Here is a 26,668-nt window from a genome sequence, read left to right as displayed (position 1 = left end):
TGATTCATTGTTGGTATACAAAAATGCCTTTGATTTCTGGATATTGACTTTGTAACCCGCTGTTTTGCCCAATTCATTTATTAGTTCAAGCAGTTATGGGGTAGAGGCTATAGGATTTTCCATGTACGCTATCATGTCATCTATAAACAATGCCAGTTTTGTTTCCTCCTTTCCAATTTGGATGCCTTTTATTTCCTTTTCTTGTCTGATTGCTGTGGCTAGAACTTCCAATACTATATTGAATAGAAGTGGTGAAAGTGGACAATCTTGTCTTGTTCCTGATCTTAGTGGAAAAGCTTTTAGTTTTTGTCCATTGAGTATGATGTTGGCTGTAGGTCTTTCATATATGGCCTTTATTATATTGAGGAATGCTCCCTCTATTCCCACTTTGCTGAGTACCTTTATCATAAATGGGTGTTGTACCTTATCAAAAGCTTTTTCTGCATCTATTGATATGATCATGTGGTTTTTTGTGTTTGCTTTTGTTTATGTGGTGTATTACATTTACTGATTTACAAATATTGAATCATCCTTGCATCCCTGGGATGAATGCCACTTGGTCGTGGTATATGATCTTTTTAATGTATTGTTGGATGCGATTTGCCAATATTTTATTGAGGATTTTAGCGTCTATGTTCATCAGCGATATTGGTCTGAAGGTTTCTTTCTTTGTTGTATCTCTGTCTGGTTTTGGAATTAGGATGATGCTGGCTTCATAAAAAGAGTTGGGGAGTTTTCCCTCCTATTGGATTTTTTGGAATAGTCTGTGAAGAATTGGGGTTAGTTCTTCCTTAAAAGCCTTGTAGAATTCTCCTGTGAAACCATCTGGACCAGGGCTTTTGTGTGATGGGAGTTTTTTATAATTTCTTCAATTTTGTCTGCTGTTATTGGCCTGTTCAGGTTTTCTGCTTCTTTTTCATTGAGTTTTGGAAGATTATATTTTTCTAGAAATTTGTCCATTTCACCTAGGTTTTCAAATTTCTTGGCATACAGTTCTGCATAATAATTCCTTACAATCCCTTCTATTTCTGTGGTATCAGTTGTAATCTCTCCTCTTTCATTTCTGATTGTGTTTATTTGGGCCCTCTCTCTTTTTTTTCTTGATGAGCCTACTTAAAAGTTTATCTATTTTGTTTATCTTTTCAAAAAACCAACTCCTGGATTCATTGATCCTTAGAATTGTTCTTTTGGTCTCTATGTCATTTAATTCTGCTCTGATTTTAGTTACTTCTTTCCTTCTACTTGCTCTGGGCTGTCTTTGTTATTGTTCCTCGAGTTCTTGGAGGCATCAGGTTAGGTTGTTTGTTTGAAATGTTTCTATCTTCTTTAGGTAAGCCTATATTGCTATGAACTTCCCTCTCAGGACTGCCTTCACTGTGTCCCATAGGTTTTGGGTTGTTGTGAGTTCATTTTCATTTGTTTCCAGAAACTTTTTTATTTCTTCCCTGATTTCTATCTTGACCCATTCGTTGTTTAATAGCATACCATCCAGTCTCCATGATTTTGGGTGTTTTTTTCCTGTGGGGTTGGTTTCCAATTTCAGTCCCTTGTGATCAGAGAAAATGCTTTGTATAATTTCTATTTTCCTAAATTTGTTGAGTCTTGTTTTGTGTCCTATCATGTGGTCTTTCTTGGAAAATGTTCTGTGTGCATTTAAAAAGAATGTGTATTTTGCTTCTTTGGGATGAAGGGCTCTATATATATCAATTAGGTCCATTTCATCTAGAGTGTCATTTAATGCTGCAATATCTTTGTTGATATTTTGTTTGGAAGATCTGTCCATTTCTGACAGTGGGGTGTTAAAATCTCCTACTATAATTGTGTTGCTGTCAATATCTTTCTTGAGGTCCTCTAGGATTTTCTTTATATATTTGGGTGCTCCTGAGTTGGGTGCATATATATTTACAATGTTAATGTGTTCTTGCTGGATTCTTCCCTTGAGTAATATGAAGTAACCTTCTGAGTCTCTCTTTATGGCCCTGTTTTAGCATTGCCCCTTGATCTTGATTAAGCGGCATAAATGGTCAGTATGGGCACCGCCGAGTGTGCAGAAGCAAGGTCAGTCATTCAGCCTCGTGAGGAACCTGGCCTCACCTCTGACCTCTGGCTTTCATTAACCTAGAGAGAGAGATTTAGGGGCAGAGAAAAAGGGAAACACTCACAGGCACAGTAAATGAATCCCCTTATAGAGAGGAAAACTTGCCACAGAACAGAATGCAGTTGGCTTTGTTGTGCCCGATGAAGAAAAGGAAGGGATGATGTGCACAGAACCTTGGTGCATTTTCCAGGCAATGGTCAAAAGCCTCCGTGTGTGAGGTAGCTGCAGCCTCAGTGACGTCCTCATTCACCTCCATAAAAGCCTTGTGCACAAACTTGGAGAGACACAGGGCTTCCTCAGCAGACATTGCCGAAAAGTTAGCCTTGCCCACTTGAAAGGCATCAACTATTCCCAAATGTTGAAGCACAGATTCCATGTTATAATGCCCTTCCAGTTTAAATCTTGGAAGAAAAATTTCAACTTCAGTACACATCATATGATGCAGGTTGGTCCAGGATATGAATCTTTCAAATGTGAGCTCTTTTTCCACATGAAAAACCAAGTAGTCATTAGGATTCATACATCAATACATACAAATATGCACACAGACACACTCAAGTATCCTTTCTGCTCTTGGAGATGGGTGTTGATTGTCGCACCAGACCAGAGGCACCTTTATCTGCCAGATTCGTAAGATCTTGCACTCATGCTATTACACAGAAGCCTTCCTTGACAAGCAGGGGAGCCCTCAAACCCCGGAGAGGCACAAAGACCTGGCTGCTCCTCCCCTCACCCCTGACTTCTGAGAGCCTGTTCTCTAGTTCTCTATCCTGACAATTGGTAATGCCCAACTGACAGTGCTATTTTTTCTTTTAACCATGCTAATTTTTTAAAACAAGACATTGCTAGTTAGGAAAAAGACTTGAAAGGGCCCCCAGTGTAGCCCTCCAGAAGGAGAATCTGCCCAGCAGGGGCAACCCCACATGCTTTCTGGAGTAGACACTTCACAGGGAGATGGATGTAGGGCAAGTGGAGGGATGCACATCTTTCACACAGGCCACTTAGGACGTGGGCAATGGTTGATTCTCTCACCCTAAGGACCCGTGCTCAAAAAGGCAAGGCGGGTGGCAACTGCCTTTTGGGGCTGTTTCCTTCTGTTCCCTGAGTACTGCTTCTTACCCTCCTCACCTACCCCTTGTTAGGTCAGTGTGTTAAGGTATTTCTCATCTACTGTTTCAGGTTCCAGGTAGAGACAACAGATATTATTTTTCAAAATATAATGCTAATAACAATGATTATGACAATAATAAAGGTCTCATTTACAGAGGGCTCATATGTACCAGAAAACACTCTGAGCTTCTTTCCTCAATCACCCCCAATGTTATTCTCACAAAAACTTTATCAGAAAGATAATATTACCCCCAGTTAGAGATGAGAAAACAGAAGCTGAGGTGAGTTAAGCAATTTGGTGAGGCCACATAGGTAGTAATAGAGAAGTAGGTCTGGAGTAACAGTTTGATTCCAAAGTCCACGTGCTGAATACCATTGCCTGGTTACCCACACTACCAACATAAGAAGCAAACAAGACAGGGGAAAATTCTATCCTATGAGGAGAGATGATAGGTGTCAGTCACTGGGTTCATATCACCAAGCTTAGATCCACATTGTGGTCAGGCAGCAGGATGAGCATGCTTAGCTCCTCACCCTCACAGGGGAGCTCCAGCACCTGGGCCTTCATCTATCTCTTCTATAGAGGCAAGTTTAAACATGGCCTCCTGGAACATCGTCTGCACTGTCCTTTGGTCCTTCTGATGGGGATAAACACATAGGCATGGAATGAAAAGCAGATTGTTGAAAGGTGCAAAGTCTCAAGAGAAAATGCAGTTGACTCCAAGAGTGTTTCTAGTAGCTGTGGTGAAAACAATATTTGTGCTCTAATAAGCACTTATGAAATGGCTCCCCACTCCTCCCGCCACCATGACAAGGCATCTGTTGTGGGCAGGTGTGGCTAGCACCAGAAGATGTTTTGTTCAGCAACAAAAATGTGATACTCTGCATTTACCAGAAGAACTAGTATGATATTCTCCATGTGAAATATGCTCTGCAAAAATATTTAAGAGAACAAAGGAATCACAAATTTCTCTCTATTACAAAAGGTTTTATGAGAAAGTGGGATGAAATGTGTAGCTTCACAGCAGTGTGACTGACACTGGGCATGGATATACCCTCGCAGAAGGCTGCCTCTCAGCAAGTACAAAACCAAGAACCAGACGTATCTCCATGCACTTCAACTCAATGTTCCCAATTTTGATACTGTAATATAGGGAAATACTTTTAAATTGTTAAAGTATTTGCCTGAAGAAGTTAAGTATTATACTTATTAAGTTGATTTTTAAAGTTGTTACAGTTATTCCATTGTAAAAGTTAAAATTGTTTCTAAAATCAATGGTATAAAACTTCTCTCCTCCCTGCTTTGCAACAAGAGAACTGATTAAAGTACACCTTATTTAAAAAAAAAAAAAAAACAAGAAGGCATTACCTGTATACATTTCCAATTATTTGGAATGGTATTTTTTTTAAAAGCTGAAAAATTTGGCAAACTATTTTAATGTCTGCCTCCACTGAAGATATACCTCAATGTCAAGACTAAGGTCTTAGTTGTTTTAATATTCACAACTTACAAATACTTTCTTAATAAGGATAAATTGTCAGCAATTCATGTCTACACTTATTTTGTTTTAAAATACCTGATTAAAATAATAGTTTTACATTTGCTCTCTCTCCCCCCACAATGCACACAGGTAAGTCTCACACTCCCTCAACACCCATCTTTTGCTTCTTATCTAAACAACTTGAACTGAAAGAAATACCTTAAGTTTCCTGAAATAGGTGGCAATAATGGGTGTAGGAGGAACTAAGAGGCAGTAAAAGGGGTAATAAAATACAAAAAAATTTTTTTCTTTTTTTAGTTCTTTTCTACTGAGTGTATAATTTCATTCCAAAATGTGTTGTTTCAAATTATTTTTAACTAATCATTTTATTCTTTCACAAAGTTTAATTTTTCCATTCATTTTTTTCATCAAACTGGCAGGATTTTAAAGAGCTTCCCCACCCAGCTTATTTTAAAGGGCATTTCCTTTGTGCATGTTTTCTCCAAGGGTCCACTCCATCTTCCTTTGAAGCAGACAGCATTTACAACAACCAGCCTTGTCTGTTCATCAACAGTGGTTTCTGGCAACAAGTTCCGAATTTTACCTTTCCAGAAAAGTAGAGAATTCATTCAGTTGATTGTTATAAAAACACAATGAGTAAACCGTGATATGGTTTATTGACAGGTCCTTGATTATTAGTCAAGAGCTAAACATTCTTTTGTCACACCTGCACAGTTTGGATTGTTATGTACGCAAATAAATGGCACATACGGGTAGCATTGGTGATCACCAGTATTTCAGAACATGAACGAAGTTGATGACAGTGAAACACTTCTGCATCACCCAGGAGAAAACACCGCACCAGGTGGGAGAACAAGGCAAGTAAGAACTGAGAGATGGGCTAGAGAGGCCTTGGCTGTATCACTTGGCTAAATAAAGGGTTTTATCTAATGCTCCAAGAAGGGGTCCAGCGCTGCAATTCCAGATACATGTGGGCACAGCAGAGGCAGCCAGAATGAATGGCTTGAATGGGAAATGGCTGCCAATGGGCAGTGTGGGTGCATTGCAAAGCTTCTGGAAGCCTCTAGAATAGAGTTCACTATTTGATCCTTTAAACAAAACATGAAACACTCCTGGAAAAGTTAAGGTGGGCAAAAAAATAGGATACTCCCTTCTTCCATTTGATACCAAGTTGTACTCTCTGAAATACAAAGAAATAAGGTTCAACTCTAAGCAAAGTGTGATTTCAGTCTACAGAAGTGATCAGTCCTGACACAGGGCTTGCACTTGGCCTATCATGTATGTCTAGGCTTATCAAGTCTAATTAAGGGAGGGAAGTGGAAGACATGGTAGAAGCAATAGAATGAGTAAGATGAATGTGTAGAATGAAGGCAGTGGTAATGGAGGGCTACATAGAATCTGGAAAGAGGAGGCTCAAGGAAGATTTGACCATCAGTCTCGTTCCTACAGAGATGATGCAGTCACCCAGCATGAGAAGGTTATAGGCCAAGTAAAAGTATGTTTTAGTATGTTATTAAATGTAAAATTGGGTCTGTGGATTTCTTCAGATATTTTTATCAATCAAATAAAGTCCTGGGAGAATGGACAAAATTAAGTCTCTGTTGTTGAAAATCTGAGCATCTGATGGAACATTTTGGGTAGATTAAATTTCAAATATGCAATGAGGTCCAGCCTATAAACATTACTCTGACCATCTGAAACATTAGGAAAATCAGAGAGGAAGAAGATAGAAGAGGAGGAGAGAGAAGAGCAGACATGGGAAGAGGGGAGAGGGAAGGAGGTGGAGGAGAAAGAAGAAGTCAAGGAAGAGGAGAAAGAAAAGGAGAAGGGAAAGGGGGAGGAGGGACAAATGAGGTGGCACATGGAATGCTGACCTCCAGTCATTTGTGAGTCCCAAGTACTGATATGTTTCCTGGACTTCTCTGCAGCTTTGGCAAAGGAAAGCTGCTCCAGCTCAGCCTGACAGAACTGGCGACAGAGTTCCTTAAAGGTCTTTGGAGAGACAAGTATGCTATGAGGCTATATTCCTAAACAAAATAGCAGCAAGTCTCCAAAAAGTTCTGAATATTATATTCATTTTTATGAAAAACAACACATATCTCTTAAAAGTGACTACAACTTACTCTACTAAATATTAAAATATCAGAATTTATTAATAGGTAAGTAGTAATCCATGAATAACCAGAAAAAGGATAAGTGAATTTTAGAAGTAGTCAAATTTTAAATAATTCAAGGTATAGTTATAGAATGATGATTTTTAAAAACAATGGTTACCATAAGTTTTAGTTCTTTAGAATCTCTACATTTTGGATACAACTTTTATTGTTTTAATTCAACTTACTGGAAGGAATTCACGAGTCTTTTCTGCAAAGAGCCTGTTGGCTGATCTGAGCAAGTCCTGACTACCAGGTTTGTTCCCTTCAGCAAAAAGGGACTGGAAAACCACATGAATGTCCTTCTCTGTGTTTAAAGAAAACACCTATTGACTAAATAACTTAAAATTATCAGTATTGTTCTTTGGTCTCAAAATCCTCCACAACACTTTCCTTTAAAGGCATTTCTTTTATTTTAATTGCATATTTAATACATACTAGAGAAACAACACAGTGATGGGGTGGAGGGAAGATACAGAGGAAAAAAGAGAGAAAGAGAGGGAGAGGAGAAGGGAAGAAGAGAGAACACAGAAATAACGGGAGTGAAAGTGCTGACTTTTCTGCCTGAACTGAACTGTTTTGTTGGAACACGAGCAATAGAAAAAAGAAATGAAAGAAATGAAAAAGATGAAAGGGGTTTCAGAAAGGTTTTTTTTTTTAAACAAAAATCTTGCATCCTGCCCTACCCAGGTAGCTAGCTCAGTGGGTTGGAGCATCATCATCTAAACCAAAAGGTTGCAGGTTTGATGCCAGTCAGGGCACATGTCTAGGTTGCAGGATTGATCCCCAGTCATGTCTCCTGCCCTCTCTATAAAACTTCTTGGGAACAAACAGAAAGGGGACTGTCATCATTTGCAGATGTTTACTGGATATTTGTAAAACCCATCTTTCTAGCACATACAAAGTCGACATGTAATGGGTACATGCCTTTTACCCTCTCTTGCATATTTCTGTTTATGTTTTTTCTAAGCTAAAAGGCAAGGTGGTACGTCAATGACTTGAAATACGACAATTATGGTTACAAAGTCTTTTATTCCAAGAATGAGGTTAGGTTTTAGCAACTTAGATTTTAAATAATTCCAGTATCATGTTCTAAACAAAAGCAAAGTGCTAGGACAAAGTTTAATATTTATATTCAGGTTATTAATTAGAGATGCTTTTCCCAAAAATCTCAGGAGAGTAGACCCCTCAACCTGGCCCTTGGCATCTTTTCATGAGGGATAAAGCTGGGTGATGACACAGCAGAAGAACCTAAAATACAAAAAGGCGGTCCTTTAAACTTCAGTCTCCTTCAAAGTACATTCATTCCATTTAATGCAATACACCTACCAAGATGTTTTTCCACCACTCAAAACTGTTTTTGAACCTGTGGATTTTTCTTCTACCATTTTTTGTTTTACCTCTCTTCCACATTAGCAAAATGTTTCCCTTTGAACACATTTTGAATCCTGGGATACAAAAAAAAAAAAGTCACTCAGGGTAAGATTGGGTGAACAAGGAGGGTGGAGTGCAGGGGTCATGGCATCTTTGGCCAAAAACTGCTGAACACAGTGCTGTGTGGGTGGGTACATTTATACACCACCATGGTGAAGGGCAAAGCTGTTGAGTCTTCAATCAAAATTCACTAAAGCCAAAGGCAGCCTCTCACAACAAGACCAGCTAGTACACTGATACAGACCAGCACCTAGAACATTCACCTAGATGGTGAAGCCTGTACTACAAGGGGTCAACGCTCCAGATGTTAATTCTGTTCTTTGGGGAGGTATAGTATGACCACCCTGGGACCATTGGATAAGGGGAAGGGCCACTGCGCAGGGAAGAGGCATGGGAAGAGCAGACAAAAGACCCTCAGGAAGAGGCAGCATCTAAGGCTTGCTGGGGAACCAGGAGGCACAGGTCCTGAGGCCAGTCACAGTCAAAGCCCAACCGTGCCATTGACCTGTCCACCCAACAAGTTTGGATTCTGCAAACAAGAAGGCCCCGCCGTCTAGGGTTCACTTTGCACACCAATAGTTCTCTGGGCCTTGCCTGGGTTTCTAGATGGTATTCTGGGGATTGCTCTCCCCAAACCCTGCAGTACCCTGCAATGCCCCCACCTACCACCTTCAATGCAGCCTCACTCGTCCTGTCTCAGCTCTCAGAACATGGACCCCATGTCCAAATGCACTGACTTGGCCGCCTGGACACCAGCGTCCCTTTCCAGGGCTCAGTCTCCCACAACAGGCCTTACGGGAAGGTCCACACACCCGCCCTTTATCAGGGGACCGGGCAGAACCTGGTGGGGCGGGGACCAGGGCCATGGGTGGGGCACTGGCTGGCTCCAGGCAGGGGAAATGCAATCCACTGCCCCCAGGGATGAAGTCATGGATGCACCTTCCTGGCCTAGTATCACCTGTGGGATCCCTGCTGGGTCTGGCCACACTTGGATGGGCTAGAGGCCCTCACTTCTTGCCCTTGCCAGAAGTGACTGCAAAATGGTGGTCTAAAAGGGAAGCGTTTTCAAACTGATGGCTTTCAAACTTTGCTTTGAAGAGTTGTGTAAGTGAGCCTAGAACCCCAGGTGCCTCTGAAGCAACCTCCCTGCTGGCTGCCAAAGTGAAGAAATTGGGCAAGGGACTGGGGGGAAGTGCCAGAGAACTTGGGAGCCTGGGCTTCTCTACTTCCGGGAAGCAACAAAGGTGGAGTGACAGCCGTCTGTGTAGGGTAATAGGTCCTGTGGATCTTTATTCCACTCTTGTCTTACATAGATGTGAGTCAGATGGAATAAGGCATTCACTTTGAGGTCCCACGACTCATTAGGAGTCCTGAACCCACACACAGAAGCCAGGTGTCCTAACTCCTAGTATCCGAGCCATTTCTACTACCTGCACTTGGGCTGAGCTCATGTGTAAGCAGCTCTACTGTGTGCCCTCCGTGTGACAGAAACACACAGAAGTCATCCTGGCGCAGGACATGAGGTTCACAGGCAGGTGGGCTTCTGGCTGGTTGATGCAGAACAATCTTGTAACAGGGAGTATCTCCATTTCTAAAGGGGGTGGGATTTAACGGAGACATTCTGTCATCATTCTAAATTTGTATAACTTTGGAATAAATAGTTCCTTTCCTTTTGACCAGACTCTGGCATTGAGAGCTAACACAATGGCAGGAGGCAAAGATGAACCATAGTAAAAAAAAAAAAAAAAGGCCCCAGGGGAGGACGTTTGTTTCTGTAACAATACCCTTTAGCAATTATTCTCAATTTCTTCCTCCCTCCAACTCCTAATCCAACCACTAATCCATTTTCTGTTTCTTTGGGTTTGCCCACTTATGGGCATTTCATGTGGATGAAATGATACCATATGTGATAGTATTTTGTGGCTGCTTTCTTTCACTTAGCACATTTTCAAGGTTTTCCTTGGTAGTTCAAGGTAACATTTATCTGTATTTGCTTACTTTTTATGGCTAAGTAATAGTCATGATAATATTGAGTATATCAATCAATGGACATTAGAGCTGATTTAACACCAACAGAAAATTTCAATTAGAGGTTCAGCGAAGAAAACTTTATGCATTGCAAATACACCCTTTGTGACACAGCAAGGCAGTGAGAACAGCAAACATATAAGGAAGGCTTGGGCCAAGGAGGCCCTGGCAGGAAGCCCTTCTCTGCCTAGCTAGCCTTTTTCTGCTCTGGTCTGCTACACCCGCTGTGTCTAGATCACTTGTCTGTGGGTCTGCTTCACTCTGGTCTGTAAGAAATGTGCTTACCCCGTCTGCAAACAAAGGACTCAAAGGCTTGGAGTACATCAAAAAATGAGGCACTTATTTACAATCTTGCAAGAACGGGCTTCCAACTATTAGCAGGCACACCCAGGTGGTGCAAAGCAGATAGTTTTATCCCTAATGCAATTGGTCCCTCCCCATTTCTCCACTGGCTGAAAACTCTGGGGTTACAACCTGGCACAATTTTGTCTAATTCTAATTGGCTCCCCTGCTGCCGCTGCCTTTGCTTCCTTATTGGAAACCCCCTAACTTATTTTTCTTCAAATAGTTCAGCACTCTTTGTGGGTTTGAACTTATGTATCTTCTGGAAAGTTTCTACTAGACCTCAGGGTTTGAGAGTCACCTCACATTGAGTTTCTCACAGATCTGGTGAATGTCTTAGGGTGTTTCATCTTTTGTTTTTCAGCTCCAGCCAGGGACACCAGTCTAGTCACTGGTGGAAACTGGAAGTGCACACTCATGACTTACATACAGAGAAGTTCCCACCCCTGGTGTCTGATTCCTCCATCCTCATGCAAATGAGGAATCAAATCTACACAGCTTGAATGGTGCAGAAGGCACTGTCCTGAATGGTTAGAGTGGAGCTGGTCTGATTGGTTGGTGCAGCTCTGACTGGACAGGGAAAGTCTCAGTCTTATGGCTGAAGTGCAGTTCCAAGAACTCCTTTATAAGGGCTGGCTCAAATTGCAGGAACATAAGTGCAGGCAGTCACTTCAGTGCAGTCTTCTTCCTCAAGGACAGTTCACCTGAGGTTTGTGTTGTTTGTGTTTTGGTTTTCATTTTGTTTAATTTGAGCCCAGTTAGCCAGCAGAAACTCTTCTTTCTCAGGTACAGAAAGATATCTATATCTATGTATATGTGTATGTATATGTGTATGTGTATGTGTATGTATATCTATACCTATATCTATACCTATATCTATATCTATATCTATCTATCCCCCCCAGGAAACAAAATTATCTTCTAGAGGGCAGGCCCCTTGCAGTACAAGGTTCTAGTACTAGTAGCAGGCCCTGCTAGGTGAGTGTTCTAGAAACCCATCTGTCTCAGTGTACTAGCTGGTGTTGTTGTGAGAGGCTGCAATCAGCTTCAACAAACATTTTTTTGGAAGGCTCTTTCAACATGTTTGCCCATTTCATGATGGGTGATTTACAAGTGCACTTGCCAACACCACATTGAGTGTTCAGCAGTTTTTGATCAAAAATGGCATCCAAAATGTCATGATCCCTGTGCCCCACACTCCTTATTCACCGGATCTCACCCTGAGTGGCTTTCTTTTGTTTCCTTGGCTGAAAAATGTCCCCAAGGGAGATGTTTTGCTGATGTGGAAGAGGTGAAACAAAAAAACAGCAGAAGCACCAAAAGGCCTCAAAATCCACAAGTTCAAAAACTGTTCTAAGCAGTGGAGAAAAGTCTTGATAGGTGTACTGCATCAAATGGAGAGAGTACTGTGAAGGTGACTGAAGTTTAAATATGTAAGAATAAATACATAATTTTTATAAATAACTTCTGGGTTTTTTGTTTATATATGTGTGTATATATATATAGTTAAATAAATATTTTATATAAATATTTTCCTCTTTATTGTTGACCTTTAACATATTGAGTTCTATTTTACCTCATCATCATCATAATTAAATTACTATAAACCAATGATAAAGAGAAAATGTTAAAACTGATCAGAGAAAAATGTTGGGTACAGCAAAATAAATGTAAAGATGATGTCAGACTTCTCTTTGGAAGCACTATAAGCAAGAGTACAGTGGAAAACATCTTTAAAATATTGCAACAAAAGTAGAAACCACTGACCTACAGTTCTATGCCCTTCAGAAATACCTTTGAATGATTAAGGTGAAGTAAAGACTTTACAGACATACAAAAACTGAAATATTTTATCACCTGCAGAAATGCACTTCAAGATATGTTAAGGTAATTTTATTCATAAGTTGCAAATAAATGATAAGGAAATAAGAATCTACACAAAGGAAGAAGAGCAGTGGAAATAGTAATTGTCAGGTAAATACATAAGACTATTTTCTTGTTTTTTTTAAGTAGATTTAAGAAATAACTGTATAAAAATATATACACATATGTGAGTTTCATAACACATATGAAAATAGCATGAAGGCCAGCAGAGGGGAAAGGAAAGAATGAGTTCATTTACTACATGTGAAATGATGTGACATCATTTGAAACTAAGTGGTAATCTAAAGATGTATACTCTAAACACTAGTTTAACACATCAAAGAGATATGGCTACCAAGCCAAAAAAATAGATTCAGAAAAACAAAAAAAAGTCAATTATTTTTTAGGAAGGAAGGAAGGAAAAGAAACAGCGAAAGGTAAAAGTAGAAAGCAAACGGTGAGATGGCAGACTCAAACAAGCCCTCCGACATGGTCTAACAGACCGCCTGGGCTGGCTTGGAAAATCTGAGTAAGAGCCATAATCTGAATGGCTCCTCTGACAGGCTGACAAACTGTGAATGCAGAAGAGTCAGGAGCAAGCACTGTTCTGTCCAAGTCATAAAAATAGGTCGGGCAGCAGTTGCTGGTTGTATAAATGGTACTACAAGTAGAAGCATGAATCAGCGTCATGTTTTGGAGACCAATTTGGGAAAACCCTCAAAGAATGACAAATTTATGATTAGAAATATTTCCTCACAATATCAAAAACATGAGCAAATATTTAAGACAATTATGACAGTAGAGAATATAATAGAGATAATTTTAATTACCCAAATTGTCTATAAGTAAATACATCACAGAAAATATTGACAATTATACAATAGAATAGTATGCATATAAAAATTGATGAGGTGGAAAGATTATTATTTTGAGGAAGGGGTTACCACAGTCTGTAATTAACTTGTATGAAAGTATGTTCATAAGTTTGTATTTGTGTACATAGAATAGAGAAGGGTATATGTATCATGATACTAGTGGTTTTAGCTGAGTAGTAGAAGTGTGGTCAACTTAAGCTTTCTTTGTATTTTTTATAGTTTTCAAATTTTTACCACAACACATTTTTTTCATTATCAGAAACAGATATTAATGTATGAAGCTCAAAGCAGGGAATGTGCTTGAGCCACACATCAGCATGTATGATAAACTAGAGGACCACTGTTACCAGGAATTGTTGAGTTTTTAGGGGTTCATGTGAGGGTTTTAGGAGAACTAGGCAGGATATTCAGTGTGCTTGAGGGGAGGGGAACAGGGAGATGGGATGGAGAGGTCTGCAGGTATGATTGTAGAGTTCTGACCCCTAGCCCAGTCCTAAACCTCATTCCTAAACCCCTGGCCCAGGCTAATGGAAATAGGAGCTGAAGAAGGTATAGTGCAGACCCTGGGTGGCTGCAGGATTAACATGTTGAGATCTCTGGCTTTGTAAGCCAAAAGACCTGGGCACTGACATTTCTTCAGGAGGCTGGTAGTGGTGGAATGAAGACCTTTGCATTGATCCCCAAGACAGAAAAGCAGAGGGCTAGTTCATAAGTACCTGAGATGCCCCAAGCACACCCAAAAAATGATGAGCACAACCTGGGAGAGGAGCTGTCCCAGGGCATGCAGGGAGAGCAGAAACACTCAATTCAATGAGCTGCAACAGCCAGGCCACCTTTACTCTCTTAAATGCACTAGTTTTTCCTAGACTTCAGAGAACCAACTCTAAGCCATGGCTCTCAGTCAGCTTTAATCTGGGGAGAAATACCTTGAACTTGACTGAGTTGGCCTTTCTGGATTTTTTCAGGCTCTAAACTTCTCATATGTAAGTCTTTTTTTTTTTTTTTTTGCCTGGCAAAACAGAGCCAAATTTTACAATTGGAATTCAGCATACATGCCCACCTATGCATTTATTACTTCACTACCTACCTCCCATCCCCACACTCCTGATCAGCTAGGTCAGGGGTGTCAAGCTCATTTTCACCGGGGGCCACATCAGCCTCACAGTTACTTCTAAGGGCTGAATGTAATTTTTAGGACTGTATAAATGCAACTACTCCTTAATAGTTAAGTGAAAGGTTGGCACTGCCGCCAGGTAGAAACAAGGTGTCAGGCTGAATAAAACAAGGTGGAGGGACAGATTTGTCCTGCAGGCCTTGAATTTGTCACCTGTGAACTAGGTAGTAAATTCTTGTCCAAGACAATCCACAGATTTGTTTTTCTCTTATAAACCACACCAATTTGTCTAGCTTTCTCTGTCCTTTAGACATAAGATGAATATACCTAGGAAACATCCAAGACAAACAGGATTTTATGGAAGAACTATTTGCTCTAAACTCATTTTAAATGTTTTTAATTTACAAATTCTCATAACCAATTGGGATATTTGTGCAATACCCATACATAACTGCTCATCGGAAGATGGCCTGACAAAGGAAACACAAAGATAATGGCTCAGAGCTCTGACTGCCAGGACAGGAGGGAATCAGGGATCATCTGCACAAGAAGAATGGTGTGCATAGAAAAGGGGAGAACAGAAATGAAAATCACAGGGTTTCTGCTTTGGAATCCCCATTTGCTCCCACACATCATGCTGGCTGCCTGCCCTGGACTTAGCTTCTAGTCCTCCAGGAGCCAGCACTCTCTCAGTGTGTCCACAAGAAAGAAAGAAAGGCAGGTGGGAGAGGGGGCTTCCATTTGCTCTTGATCTTCTCTTTACCACCTGGAGCCCAGGTGCGTGACAGCTGTTTGGACATTTGCTCTATCCCCAGTTCTCCTAATTTTCTTCTTAGGTAGCTATAACAGATCTCATTTATGACTCCATGAGGAAAGCTCCTTCAGATCCCATGAGGGAAGACAGGAAGGAAATCAGGCAGGTCCACCACAGCATTCTGTGCAGGGAGCTGGAGCAGGCTCCTACCTGCAGTGAGAGTCCATTCTTCAATTGCCAAAACTTTGCAAGGCACTTGTTGAATTCCCAGTAACCTAAAGTCACTTGTGGTGAGAGTATCTACATCACCATACCAGAAAATGGTAAGAATCAGGGCTTCCTCTTTTGGCCCCAAATACATACCACCACCACCTCTGGGTTTGCAAAGCCATTTGCCAGCAACCTTGATCCTACTCTACCCACCTTGGTGTTTATTTGCTCCTCTCTACTCTTGTGTTATGGGAAGAGAGCTCGCTCCTGTCTAAGGTGAATTCTTCACCTGTAGTTAGATCCCTCCTACTCAGAGTCTGGTCCACAGTGCAGCAGCATCTGTACTATGTGGAGTCTTGCTAGAAATAAAAACTTTTGGGCCCCATCCACACCTACTGTACAGTGTCTCCATTTAAAAAGATCCCAGGAAATTCTGGTATTGAATGCTCAAACTGCCATTACAAGGAAGCAGAGATTAAGTGGTTTAACCAATAAATTTATTTTCTCATAATTCTGGAGGCTAGAAATCCAAGATCAAGATGTCAGCAATGTTGGTTTCTTCTTTGGCTTTTAGATGGGTGTCATTTCCCATAGTCCTCCCATGGTCCTACCACCATACGTGTTCAAATTTCTTCTCTTATAAGAACATCATTCATTGGGTTAGGGTTCACCCTAACAACATTTTTACTCCATAACATCTTTAAAGACCCTGTGTCAAGTGCAGGAATACTGAGTTCCTGGAGTTAGGACTTCAACATACAAATTTTGGGGAAACACAACTTAGCCCATAACAATCATACACATTAATGTTTGGGAAACATTTCCTAGATCAAAACCTATTGCATTGTTTGGGACTCTTATTCAGGAAATATTAAGCCTTCAAATATGCCTTTCCTTCAGAAAATGAATAATGTCCTTACAATTTGGGATATCAAAATTTGTCCTTACAAACAATCACAAGCTTGGATACCCAATAGGAATAAGCACACATGTCCACACACACACACACACACACACACACACACAAAACCAGTAGTGTTCATTTAGTATGATTTGTAATAACCCAAAGTTGGAAACTTCTCAAAATGTTACCCAGTCGATGGGTTTAAAGAACTGAGCTCAGGCCCACTGTCCAGGGCTCACTCAGTGTGGCCAGATAGGTGTTGTCACTGGGAAGCAGAGTGACCATGTGTAGGTCCTCCACAAACAGGTACTGAGTGTGTAGCAGCAAATGAACCCTATTTTAAACTTACTTTACTTAATTATCATATGAACTGTCTCTTGCTCTTAGTGATTGGGAAATTAAAATTAGATCACTGAAAAATGACCTCAGTTTACCATAATATATCTAAATGGAAGAACCCATAAGGTACAGATAAGGGGAGTTTTATTTCTATAGACTGATAAATATAAAATCTTCATTAGTACACCCTAGTGTTCAGTGCAACATGTTATTATTTCCACAGATGAAATATTACCAGATTAGAGAAAATGAGTCTGAAAATGGAGGTATAAACTCTCAATACCACTTTTGGGAGAATTTGTGATGCTGGTGGGGATTCTTTTGAGAAGTTGCATAGAGAAACACTCTCATGGTCCTTATAATTATTGCTCTAAGTTTAAAAGAACATCAAGTAATATTTGGGTCTTTGGAGGGAAGGCTCTGTTTAGAGAAAATATTATAGGACAAAGGGATGTATGCTTTTATTCTATTGCCCAGTTATATTATTGATTTCACATGTTTGGCTTTTGGGAAAAAGGAGCTGTACAAGATGTGTAGGATAAGTTATTTTGAAAGCTTGCATCAAATGTAACATAGTTTTATGGACACTTAAATATCAACCATATAGAGAAATGTGCTATCTGAGCAATGTTCTATTATTAGGTTGTGGGAGCCCAAATCCATGCTATGGACCACTACCATAATCACATTAAAAAGGAAGAGGAAAGGTATTTACAGTTAGCCTTCACAGCTGGTAACACTTTTTACTTGTGTCCTGAGTGGTAGAGCCATAAATTTTAAAGCCACAAATAGGCCTAGTTGACATTGACATCTCAACACAAGAAGGTGTCTGACTAAATGAAGATTATGTATGATAGAATAACACAAATGTGCAGACTGCCTCTTTACTCCAAGGCTTAGAGGAAACCTCCCTCCAATCCAGATAATTTCACCAAGAGTGAAAGATGTATTTGACCAAGAATGAAAAAACAGAAAATGGTTTCCCATTATGAAAATGGTTGTAATGCTTTTTCCCTCACTATGCTTAATGAAAGATACACATGCCTAAGAGGAGAGACTCTAAAATAAGTTATCTTTCCCATGTTATTTTATTTTTTAAAGATTTTTATTTATGTATTTTTAAAGAGAAAGGAGGGGAGAAAGAGAGGGGGAAAACATCTATCAGTTGCCTCTTGTGCACCCCCAGCCGGGGACCTGGCCTACAACCCAGACATGGTCCTGTCTGGGAGCTGAACCTGTGACCTTTTGGTTTGCAGGCTGGCACTTAGTTCACTGAGCCACACCAGCCAGGGCTCATTCCCATATTATTTTATTAAGTAGCATATATCTGAAAAAATGTTTCTGTATATGGTTGATATTTAAGGGTCATTTCTGATAAAAGATAAAAAGGTCTCCAAAGAGGAAGTATTTTTGTCAGCAAAGTCCAGAGGAAGGAGGTTTAAGTATTTTTCAAAAATTACAAGCCCTGGCTGGTGTAGCTCAGTGGATTGAGCACGGGCCTGCGAACCAGAGAATCGCGGTTCGATTCCCAGTCAGGGCACATGCCTGGGTTGCAGGCTGGTTCCCTGCAGGCCAACTCCCAGCAGGGGATGCGCAAAAGGCAACCATACATAACCATACATTGATGTTTCTCTCCTGATGTTTCTCTCCTTCCCCCCTAAAGATAAATAAATAAATAAAATTTAAAAAAATTACAATTCCATGACTCAGCCATAAAAAAGAATGAAATCTTGCCATCTGAAACAACACAGATGAACCTAGATGGTAGTGTACTGAATGAAGTAGATCAGAGAGAAAAAACAAATGCCATATGATTTTGCTTATATGTTGAAACTAAAAAACAACATAAACAAGGAGAATAGAAACATACTTGTAGATACAGAGAACATTTTGATAGTTGCCAGAATGAGGGGCGCTTAGTGGGATGGTGAAAAAGATGAAGAAATTAAGAAGTACAAAGTGGTAATTACAGAACAGTATATAGTACAGAGGTGAGGTAAAGTAGGTTTACAGTTGTGAGTATATAAAACACAGTTTATTCTTGTATTATTATTTATTAATTTTTGTGTTATTTTCAATACAATCAACTATTAACCTACTTTTACCCACCACTCTCTACAGGATGTAAACTATACCATTGGGAACATGGTCAATATTTTTGCAATACCTACATTTGGTTTCACATGGGTACTAGTTTTATCGGAGTGATCACTTCATAAGTTATATATTGGTAAATATAAAATTGCTGGGTTGTACACCTGAGGCTAGCAGAAATTGTATGTTAATCATAATTAAAAATAAAAAAAGTATTTTAAAAAATGACCATTTCTTAATCTGACGAGCACAAAAGGAAATCCAGAATTGTGGTTTTGGCCTGAAAACTTGGCAAGCACACACACACAGAGAGCTCAGGTAACCAGTTCACACCACTGGCCCTGAAAAAACAGCTCCCAGCCAAGCTCAGCCTTTCTTTCCTTTCTAACGTGAAGTCTGCTGAGGCACACACTCACACCACCAGTCATTTCTATGACATGGTCGTTTAGCAGAGGATGGCTCCTTCAGGCCTGCCTGACGGAGTTCTGATAGAATTCACAGAGGTCCGCCTAAAGCAAATATTGAGTTTGGTCCTATAATTCAAAGGATTCCACAATCTGAAAAAATTTTTTCTCTTGAAATATTTCTACCATAAATGCTAATACAGGTCATGCTGCATTTTAAGACTCAATAACTAACTTAACGCTGTGCCTGGCACCAAGCTAGGACATCTGACCAGAATTTGCTCAGTCTGATGAAATAGACCAAAATATACAAATACACTGTCAAGGTTTTATGAGAAAAGAGATGGTGGCAGCCACATCCCTACACTCAGAGAATATCCCTGTCAGATACTTAATATCTGCTCAGACTTTGTACTGAGCCTCCTATCCCTTCAACTAGGTGCACAGCCTTAGAACAGGGGGCTGGGGCAGTTAAGGCTGTGCACTCTAACTCTATTAATTTTTGTACTAGTGGCATCAACCACAGTATATAAAACTTACTTGTTGAATTATTGAGAGGTTTCACAGTGGGATGTGATTACAAAAAAATAGTATAGTTCTCCAATTAGACAAAGATGGAAACAGCATTTTAGACCTGGGTCATGCTGATCACTTAAGAGAACAGGAAGCACAGAATAGACTAGGATCAGTCTGAAAAGTGGCAGGTGCATGTGTGCATGCACAGGACAGGAAATGAGGATTTAGGGAGAACATAGAGGCAGAGAACAGCCTTGACATGTAAGTTGAAGCCAAATCATGAAGGACCTGTACCCAATACACTAAAACCCAGTTATAACTACCCGCTACCCTGATTACCTGAATGTACATATAAAGTGGTTGGCAACTGTTTCGCATTTTCTGCACATCTCCTGTTTCTTCAGCTTCTCTAGAAGAAAGAAGTATAGGGAATGAAAAGACTAGCAACCAAGAAGAGTGGCAGGTGGTCCTGTGTTTTCAATGTTCTACAATATTGGAAGAATCAGGCTAATGTTCAAAATGAACACCAATTAATGAGAAAGTTCCTGGAATTACCAGCTGGAAAGACCCAACCAGCCAAAGGCCCTAGAATTATTCCTAAATGAGAGCTCAGCCCAGAGCAGTCATCTCCATGGGGTGGCAATGAGAGTAGTGATGATGATGATGTATTGAGCTTACTGAGCAGCATTCGGCCCTTAGAATCAGTCAAATGGCCAGGATTACTTATCCGTCCATTCCTCTCACAGTAACATTACTCTGCACGCTACACTAAGGGGAACCCTATCCCATGGAGTTCCCCTGGTCACAGATGAGACGAGTTGGCCCAGACACAATCCATTGGGTGGGAGAGGAGGTGGTGATTCCCTCTAGCGAAGAATGTCCTGAGCCCTTCTCTGAAATGGCTTTTATTGGGATTGGTATGTGCAGGGATATACAGCATATATATATATAGCTCATCAATCAATGTCCAAAGGATATAGTTATAGAAAAGAGATATTATCTATAGATAAAAATTGAAGAAACACAGAGATCTGCCTCAGGTCAGTGTCTGTTAGACATGCTGACACCAGATGGTCCTTAAGGTGTGTTTCACGAGGTAAGTAGTTCACTCCTTATGCTTTGAACTTAAACATCTGTTTGATAACAAAGCAAAGCAAGCTTAAAGGATACAACATATTCTTTAGGCCTGATTTACCACAGGAACCCTCAGTGATAGCATTGGGTCCTGCCTGCCTCCTACATTCCTGGTTTTCTGGTCAAGTTTTACAGGTCTCTTTCAAGGCCTAGCTTGTGCAGGACTACAGTCTCTGATACCACACAAAGTGGGCCTCAGCACTACATGACAGAATTTTTTTGGACTTCACTTAGTGCATTATGCAAGGGTTTTTCTGGAATAAACACTTTGTAAAAGCTATTCAAATTTAAAGCCTGAGTTTCCCCAAACTGATTTATATTTAGAAATACTACTCTTTCAGTAGTGTCTATTTCTGAGACAAAGGAGGAAACCAGACTGAACTTGGAAAGACCAGTTAAAAAGTAATTTAAATAACAATGAAGAAAATATGGTGAGACAGTGAACCCAGATGATAAGAGTATGATTCAGAAGAAACAGAAAAGTTAAGAGACCTAAAGAGAAAACCAATCTCACAACCAGAGGTAAGACTGGAAGGAACCCAGAATGGCTGAACTTCTGCCTTCTACATCATGGTAGGATAGTGAGTCAATGGAAAGAAGCAGGTCAGGGTGTGATGGGTGTACACATTGAGACTGACACCATGAAGAGATATGTCAAAAACAATAAAAAGCACATAATTCAGAAGTTATATTAAAATTAAAAATTAATTTCATAAGTGTATTTCTAAGTCCATTTTAAGGCAGTAAAGTTATACTTCCCTGTCTGCTCTCTGTAGTTTCTTTTTTATTTCCTTTTTCATCAATATATGAAGAATACTTCCTGAAAAGAAATATAAATACTTTTTCCTCAATGAGTTTGTCAGCACTTCTAAGAACGTGCTACATGCTGTATTTGTTAACTTCTTTGAGAAATGACTGGAAACCTTGGTGAGTATTCCCGTCTGTGATTACAAAACCTGCGTGTTAACAGCAAACACTACTAGTCTCCAATGACACCTTCCACTGCCACAAAGAATAACAAATGCCTGTATTAAATGTTACATGGGTTCTATATGAAAAAGGACTTTAATTGTAACACAGGGTTTCTCAACTGCGTCACTGCTGACACTTGGGGCCAGGTGCATCAGAGGACGATTAGCAGCATCCCTGGCTTTTCCACACCAGATGCCAGTAGCACTTCTTCAGTCAGGGCAACCACAAACATCTGCTGATGCTGACAAAGGTCTTTGGAGGGGTACTGCCCCAGATGAAAACCAGTGTAGAAGACATGTTTATACCAGGAAAAGATGATGATAGGAGGCCAACAAAAGATAATTATTCTTTGGGATTTTATCTAACATAATCCCAAGAAATACAAGAAAGAACCGAAATAACAATAAAAGTGCTGTGCCTGCAGTTTTACAGTTCTCCAGAACAGAGAATGACTTAAATGTCAAGTCAGAATGACAATTAGGTTGTTCTTGTATCTCCTTCCCACCCCAGCCCACCGCCTCTCACTTCCTGTGAGCTGGAAGGAAGAGCCAGGAGAATCCCAACTGAGGTCCATGGATGCACTTCAATGTAACATCCCTGAACTCCCTGATATGACTTGCAAAATGTTGTGCATATGGAAATTTTAGGAAACCTTGCCAGATTGTCAAAGAAATCTAAAATGCAACACTTCCCTAAAGTATTACCTACTACCTTATTCATGCACAAGGTCACACATGACCTATTTGAGAGCATTCATTATATATTCCCACTAAATAACTTCAGAGGATAGTTCTCACTGGTGTTCTATTTTTCTTTCACTATGCATATTCGCACACTAAGAATGACCCGTTTAATAGGAAGTTTATTTCAAGAGCTGCATTTCAGTTCTAAATATATTTTTAGTAAAAGTTTAAAATGAAAAAGAATTGAAATCCTTCGGCATTTTGTGAAATAGTGTTGTAGCTTTACCTTACTTATCAAAGATACAATTTTACCATAATATACTGATACTTTTGTATAGAGAAAATAACCATATTATTTGATTTCTTCTCCAAACACAAGGCATAAGTCCCCGGTCTGCAAAGTCACCTCTCTACCCATGTCCACCTGTGTCTACCAGCACAGTGCCCCTTGTGCCACCTAGGGGCCACAGTGACTTTCATCAGCTGATGTGAAGGTGTGAAAAGATCAGCTCTGTGAAACAAGAGAAGAAAACGTGCCACTGTTCTTCCTCTGTAAGAGCCATGCATACCTGGGCCATCTGGGAAGTGGTGTTCCCTTTTGTTCCCACGAAGACCATGGCCAGGGCAGAGGAGGAGCTCAGGGCCAAGAAAAACACATTTCCTGCTATATAGGCAAGACTGTGGCATAAAGGGTCATTAGGGAGAGTCTGGATCTAAAGCTTAACCCAGAAGCACATCAACCAAGGCCTCTTTTAGCCATCTAATTGTTGATGCCCCCGTCAGTAGACATTGGGTGTGGTCAACAGAGTAATGGCCCTGCAAAGATGTCCACATCCTAATCCCGGGATCCTGAGACAGTGACATGGCAAAAGAGACTTTACAAATGAGATCAAATTTAGGATTTTGAGTTGGGGAGATTATTCTAGGTTTTCTGGGTGAGCTCAATGTAATCCTAAGGTTTTTATAAGATAGAAGCACAAGGGTCAGAATCAGAGAAAAAGATGTGATGACAGCAGAAAAGCCAGAGTGATGGAGGGCCACAAGCTGAGGAATTCAGATGGCCTATCTAAGTAGATAAAGGCAAGGAAATGAATTTTGCCCCAGAGCCTCCAGAAAGAACCAACTCTCCTACTTGTTCCTGTACTTCTGACCTCCAGAATTATAAGATAATAAACTTCAATAGTTTTCAGCCACTGACTTTGTGGTAATTTGTTACAGCTTTGATGAAAACCTAATACAATGATTTGCTCACAGAGAAGTCAATCCTGGCTTCCTGGGCTCATGACTGGTGGCCCTCAGCAACACTACCACAGCAGGCACACAGACATGCTACGGGACCTGCCTCCTGTACCCAGCTTTGTGCCACAGTGGCCAGCCCTTCTCTGTGCCAGGCACTGCTTACAGCAATTCACACACATTATCTCATGTAGCCCTTACAACAACACACTGGGGTCAGTGCAGTTACCTCGCCTTAGAGGTGAGTAGGCTGAGCGTATTCCAAATCCAACAGGCAGTCACCATTGATTAAGTCAGGACTGGAACCGGCAATTTGACTGCAGAACCTGAATCATTACATAAACTCCCCCTATTGCTGCTAGTCCCCTCTAAGCGTTTGGTGTGTGTCTGATATAATTTATCAACAATATTCTACAAATAAGCTGGAGTCTACAGCCTTCAGGTGGGCACTTTGCACCACAGGTATTGATCAGGGTCAGGCCTCTGAATGTCTCACAGCTGCTCTAAGACACATGCTCCCAGGAAAGGAGCAGCAGCATTCATCCATATGCACCCTGGAGAGCAGGAAGAAAGAAGAAAAGATGTCCCTGAAAAAAGCTTTATGACTAAGTCAAAAATTATTAGAGTTTATTATTAATTATTATAATTTTAGCAAGTTGCTGTAAGTCTAGCATTAAGTGTTTATTTCTTTAAACCTTATTTAATAAAGCTGGAGTTATTGTATTGGCTAGGCTACTATGCAATAAAATACTGAAGTTCAGCAGGATGGTGAACTTCACCAAAATATTGAAGCTTGCACAATGGTGGCAGAGTAGGAGGATCTTTCTCGCACCTCCTCCGAGAACCAAACTGTAAATAAAACTAAAGAGGGGAACACCCACCTGAAATAACCAACCAAAGACTACCTGAAGAGGAGACTTTTAATCAAGGACAAACAGAAACTACCTTGAGACCAGTAGGAAGGGTTGGGGGATGGAAAAGAGTTGACCCCCCTCCCACGGGCCACAGGCCAAGGTTACAGCCCAGATATGGGATCTTCCCCCTGGGATGAGTGAAGACTGGAATCCAAACTGGGTTCCCAAACACAGGGCACAAGTGCTGGAATCAGCCACCCATGTAGCATCCGGTGGTAAAAGGCAGCAAGGTTTCTGTCTGCTGGGAGGGAGAGCCCACTAGAGACAAAGCCACTAATTTTTTGAAGGAGCCAAAGTATAGATTTTTTTTGTTCACGGCCATGCATCTTGGGCTTCAGCAAAGAAAAGGTGGAACTGACTAGAGTTGCCTGAGCAGAGTCTGAAGTGGGAGGCACTTGGGGGAGAAATGGTAGAGCGGCTGCCAGGATCCCAGTGCCAGGACATCCCCTGACACTGCAGTGGCCATTTTTCTTGAGAAGAGCAAGCACCTCCCAGGGAATAATCCCCACCCCCCTTGTGAAATACTGCTTGCCCTAGCCTCTAAAATGCTGCTCGCTCCACCCTGAATTTTTTTCTTCTTGTTTTCTCCACCATGTATGTTAACCCCTGCTGAGGAGACAGCAATACAGGCAGATTCAGGGGGTGTCAAAGACTGACTTTAGGGTATGGCCATTGCATACACTTTCCCAGGAACCAGAATGGTGCTCTTGCTCAAGGGAGAGCTATAGTAACACCCTTCTGGCTTCCAACAGACCCAAACTCTAGGTCCTGGAGGCCCCACCCACTTTCCTACTAGGGGCTCCACACTGTGGAGTTAAGGGAAGTAACCTGGGATGGACTCAAACTCTGGCTCAGAGGCAGAGGAACAAATACACCATCTTCCCTGAAGTTTGAAAGGTACCTGCCATGAGAGATCCAGAAGTCCCATATCCCCCACACCCTAACTCTGCCAAAAACTCTCTCAGAAACTGTTAGGTCAGCAACTAAGCCTGACAGCAGGACTGCAGGCGGTGGTAGGCAGAGGCAGAGCCTGCAGTGCCTTGGGATGTTTGCTGACCCACCCTGGGCCCTGTGCTCATAAAAGACAGGCTGGCAGTGCAGCTTGGCCCATCCTGTGCACAGTGAAGCCTGCAGGAGACAACCACAAATTCTGATTTGCTGGTAGCATTGAACAGGCTGCCAACAGCTAGACATGGACAGCATCTGACATTGGCTTACCGCAGCTTCAGACAACATCAGAACTGTCTCCAAAGGAGGAACAAAGCTGGCAAGCACTAAACTCTGATGAGATTAATCCTGCTTTGGTTTTTATTTGTTTGTGTTATTTTTTTCTTTTTTTCTAGCCTTTTTTATTGTTGTTGTTTCCTGTTTCCTCTATTTTTTCCTTTATTTTCTTTCAAACTCTATTCTTTTCCTTCTTTTTCCTTTTTTATTTGTATTCTTTCTCTTCCTTTATTCTTTTTTTTTGCCACATTCCTCTTTCTATTCCTTACTCTTATTGTTTCTCTTCCTTGTCTCCTCTCATAATCAATTTTCTTCTTTCTTCTGGTCTTCTTATATACTTTTCTCCTTTCACTGTTCTATTTCACTTTTTTCTTTTCTTATTCCTTGCTCTTTTGTCATTGATTTTAATGTTTTTTTGGAGGGGGGTTGTTTATTGGTTTTTTTTTCAGTTGTTTTGTTTTGTACTGCCAGCACCTATACGAGAGCATACTCGCATGGTTGGGGTTGAACCTCTCAGTGGGTCAGCAAGAGAGGAGATCCCACCAACAAATGGGCCAACAAAAAATCAAGACCCAAGTAAAACAGGAGATCTCACATAACCCACACAAGGGACATTCCTAAAGTATCCCGCTCAGAAGATCAAGAAGACTACACTACTGGGTCCCACAGGACTCCTACCTAAAAAGGCCACTCCAAAAAATGGGAAGTTAAAGCAGATCTACCTAACACATAGAAACAAACAAGAAGAGACAGCTAAAATTGGGT

At 40.8% G+C, this 26,668-nt stretch overlaps 1 protein-coding gene across 1 annotated transcript; it reads right to left on the bottom strand.

Moving 5' to 3' along the window:
• Nucleotides 1–2,183: 2,183 nt before the first annotated feature.
• LOC118988052 (serpin B9-like) lies at nt 2,184–24,050 on the bottom strand. Its single transcript, XM_037047421.1, is given in 8 exon segments — nt 2,184–2,588; nt 3,687–3,776; nt 3,778–3,846; nt 5,151–5,293; nt 6,585–6,702; nt 7,052–7,189; nt 23,099–23,207; nt 23,995–24,050. Coding segments are annotated over 8 exon segments (1,128 nt in total).
• Between the last annotated feature and the right edge of the window lie 2,618 nt (nt 24,051–26,668).

This window comes from Sturnira hondurensis, unplaced genomic scaffold, assembly GCF_014824575.4.
Source record: "Sturnira hondurensis isolate 20B ecotype Veracruz unplaced genomic scaffold, ASM1482457v3 Scaffold0005645, whole genome shotgun sequence".
NCBI lineage: Eukaryota > Metazoa > Chordata > Mammalia > Chiroptera > Phyllostomidae > Sturnira > Sturnira hondurensis.
This window is presented reverse-complemented; position numbering and strand designations above follow the sequence as displayed.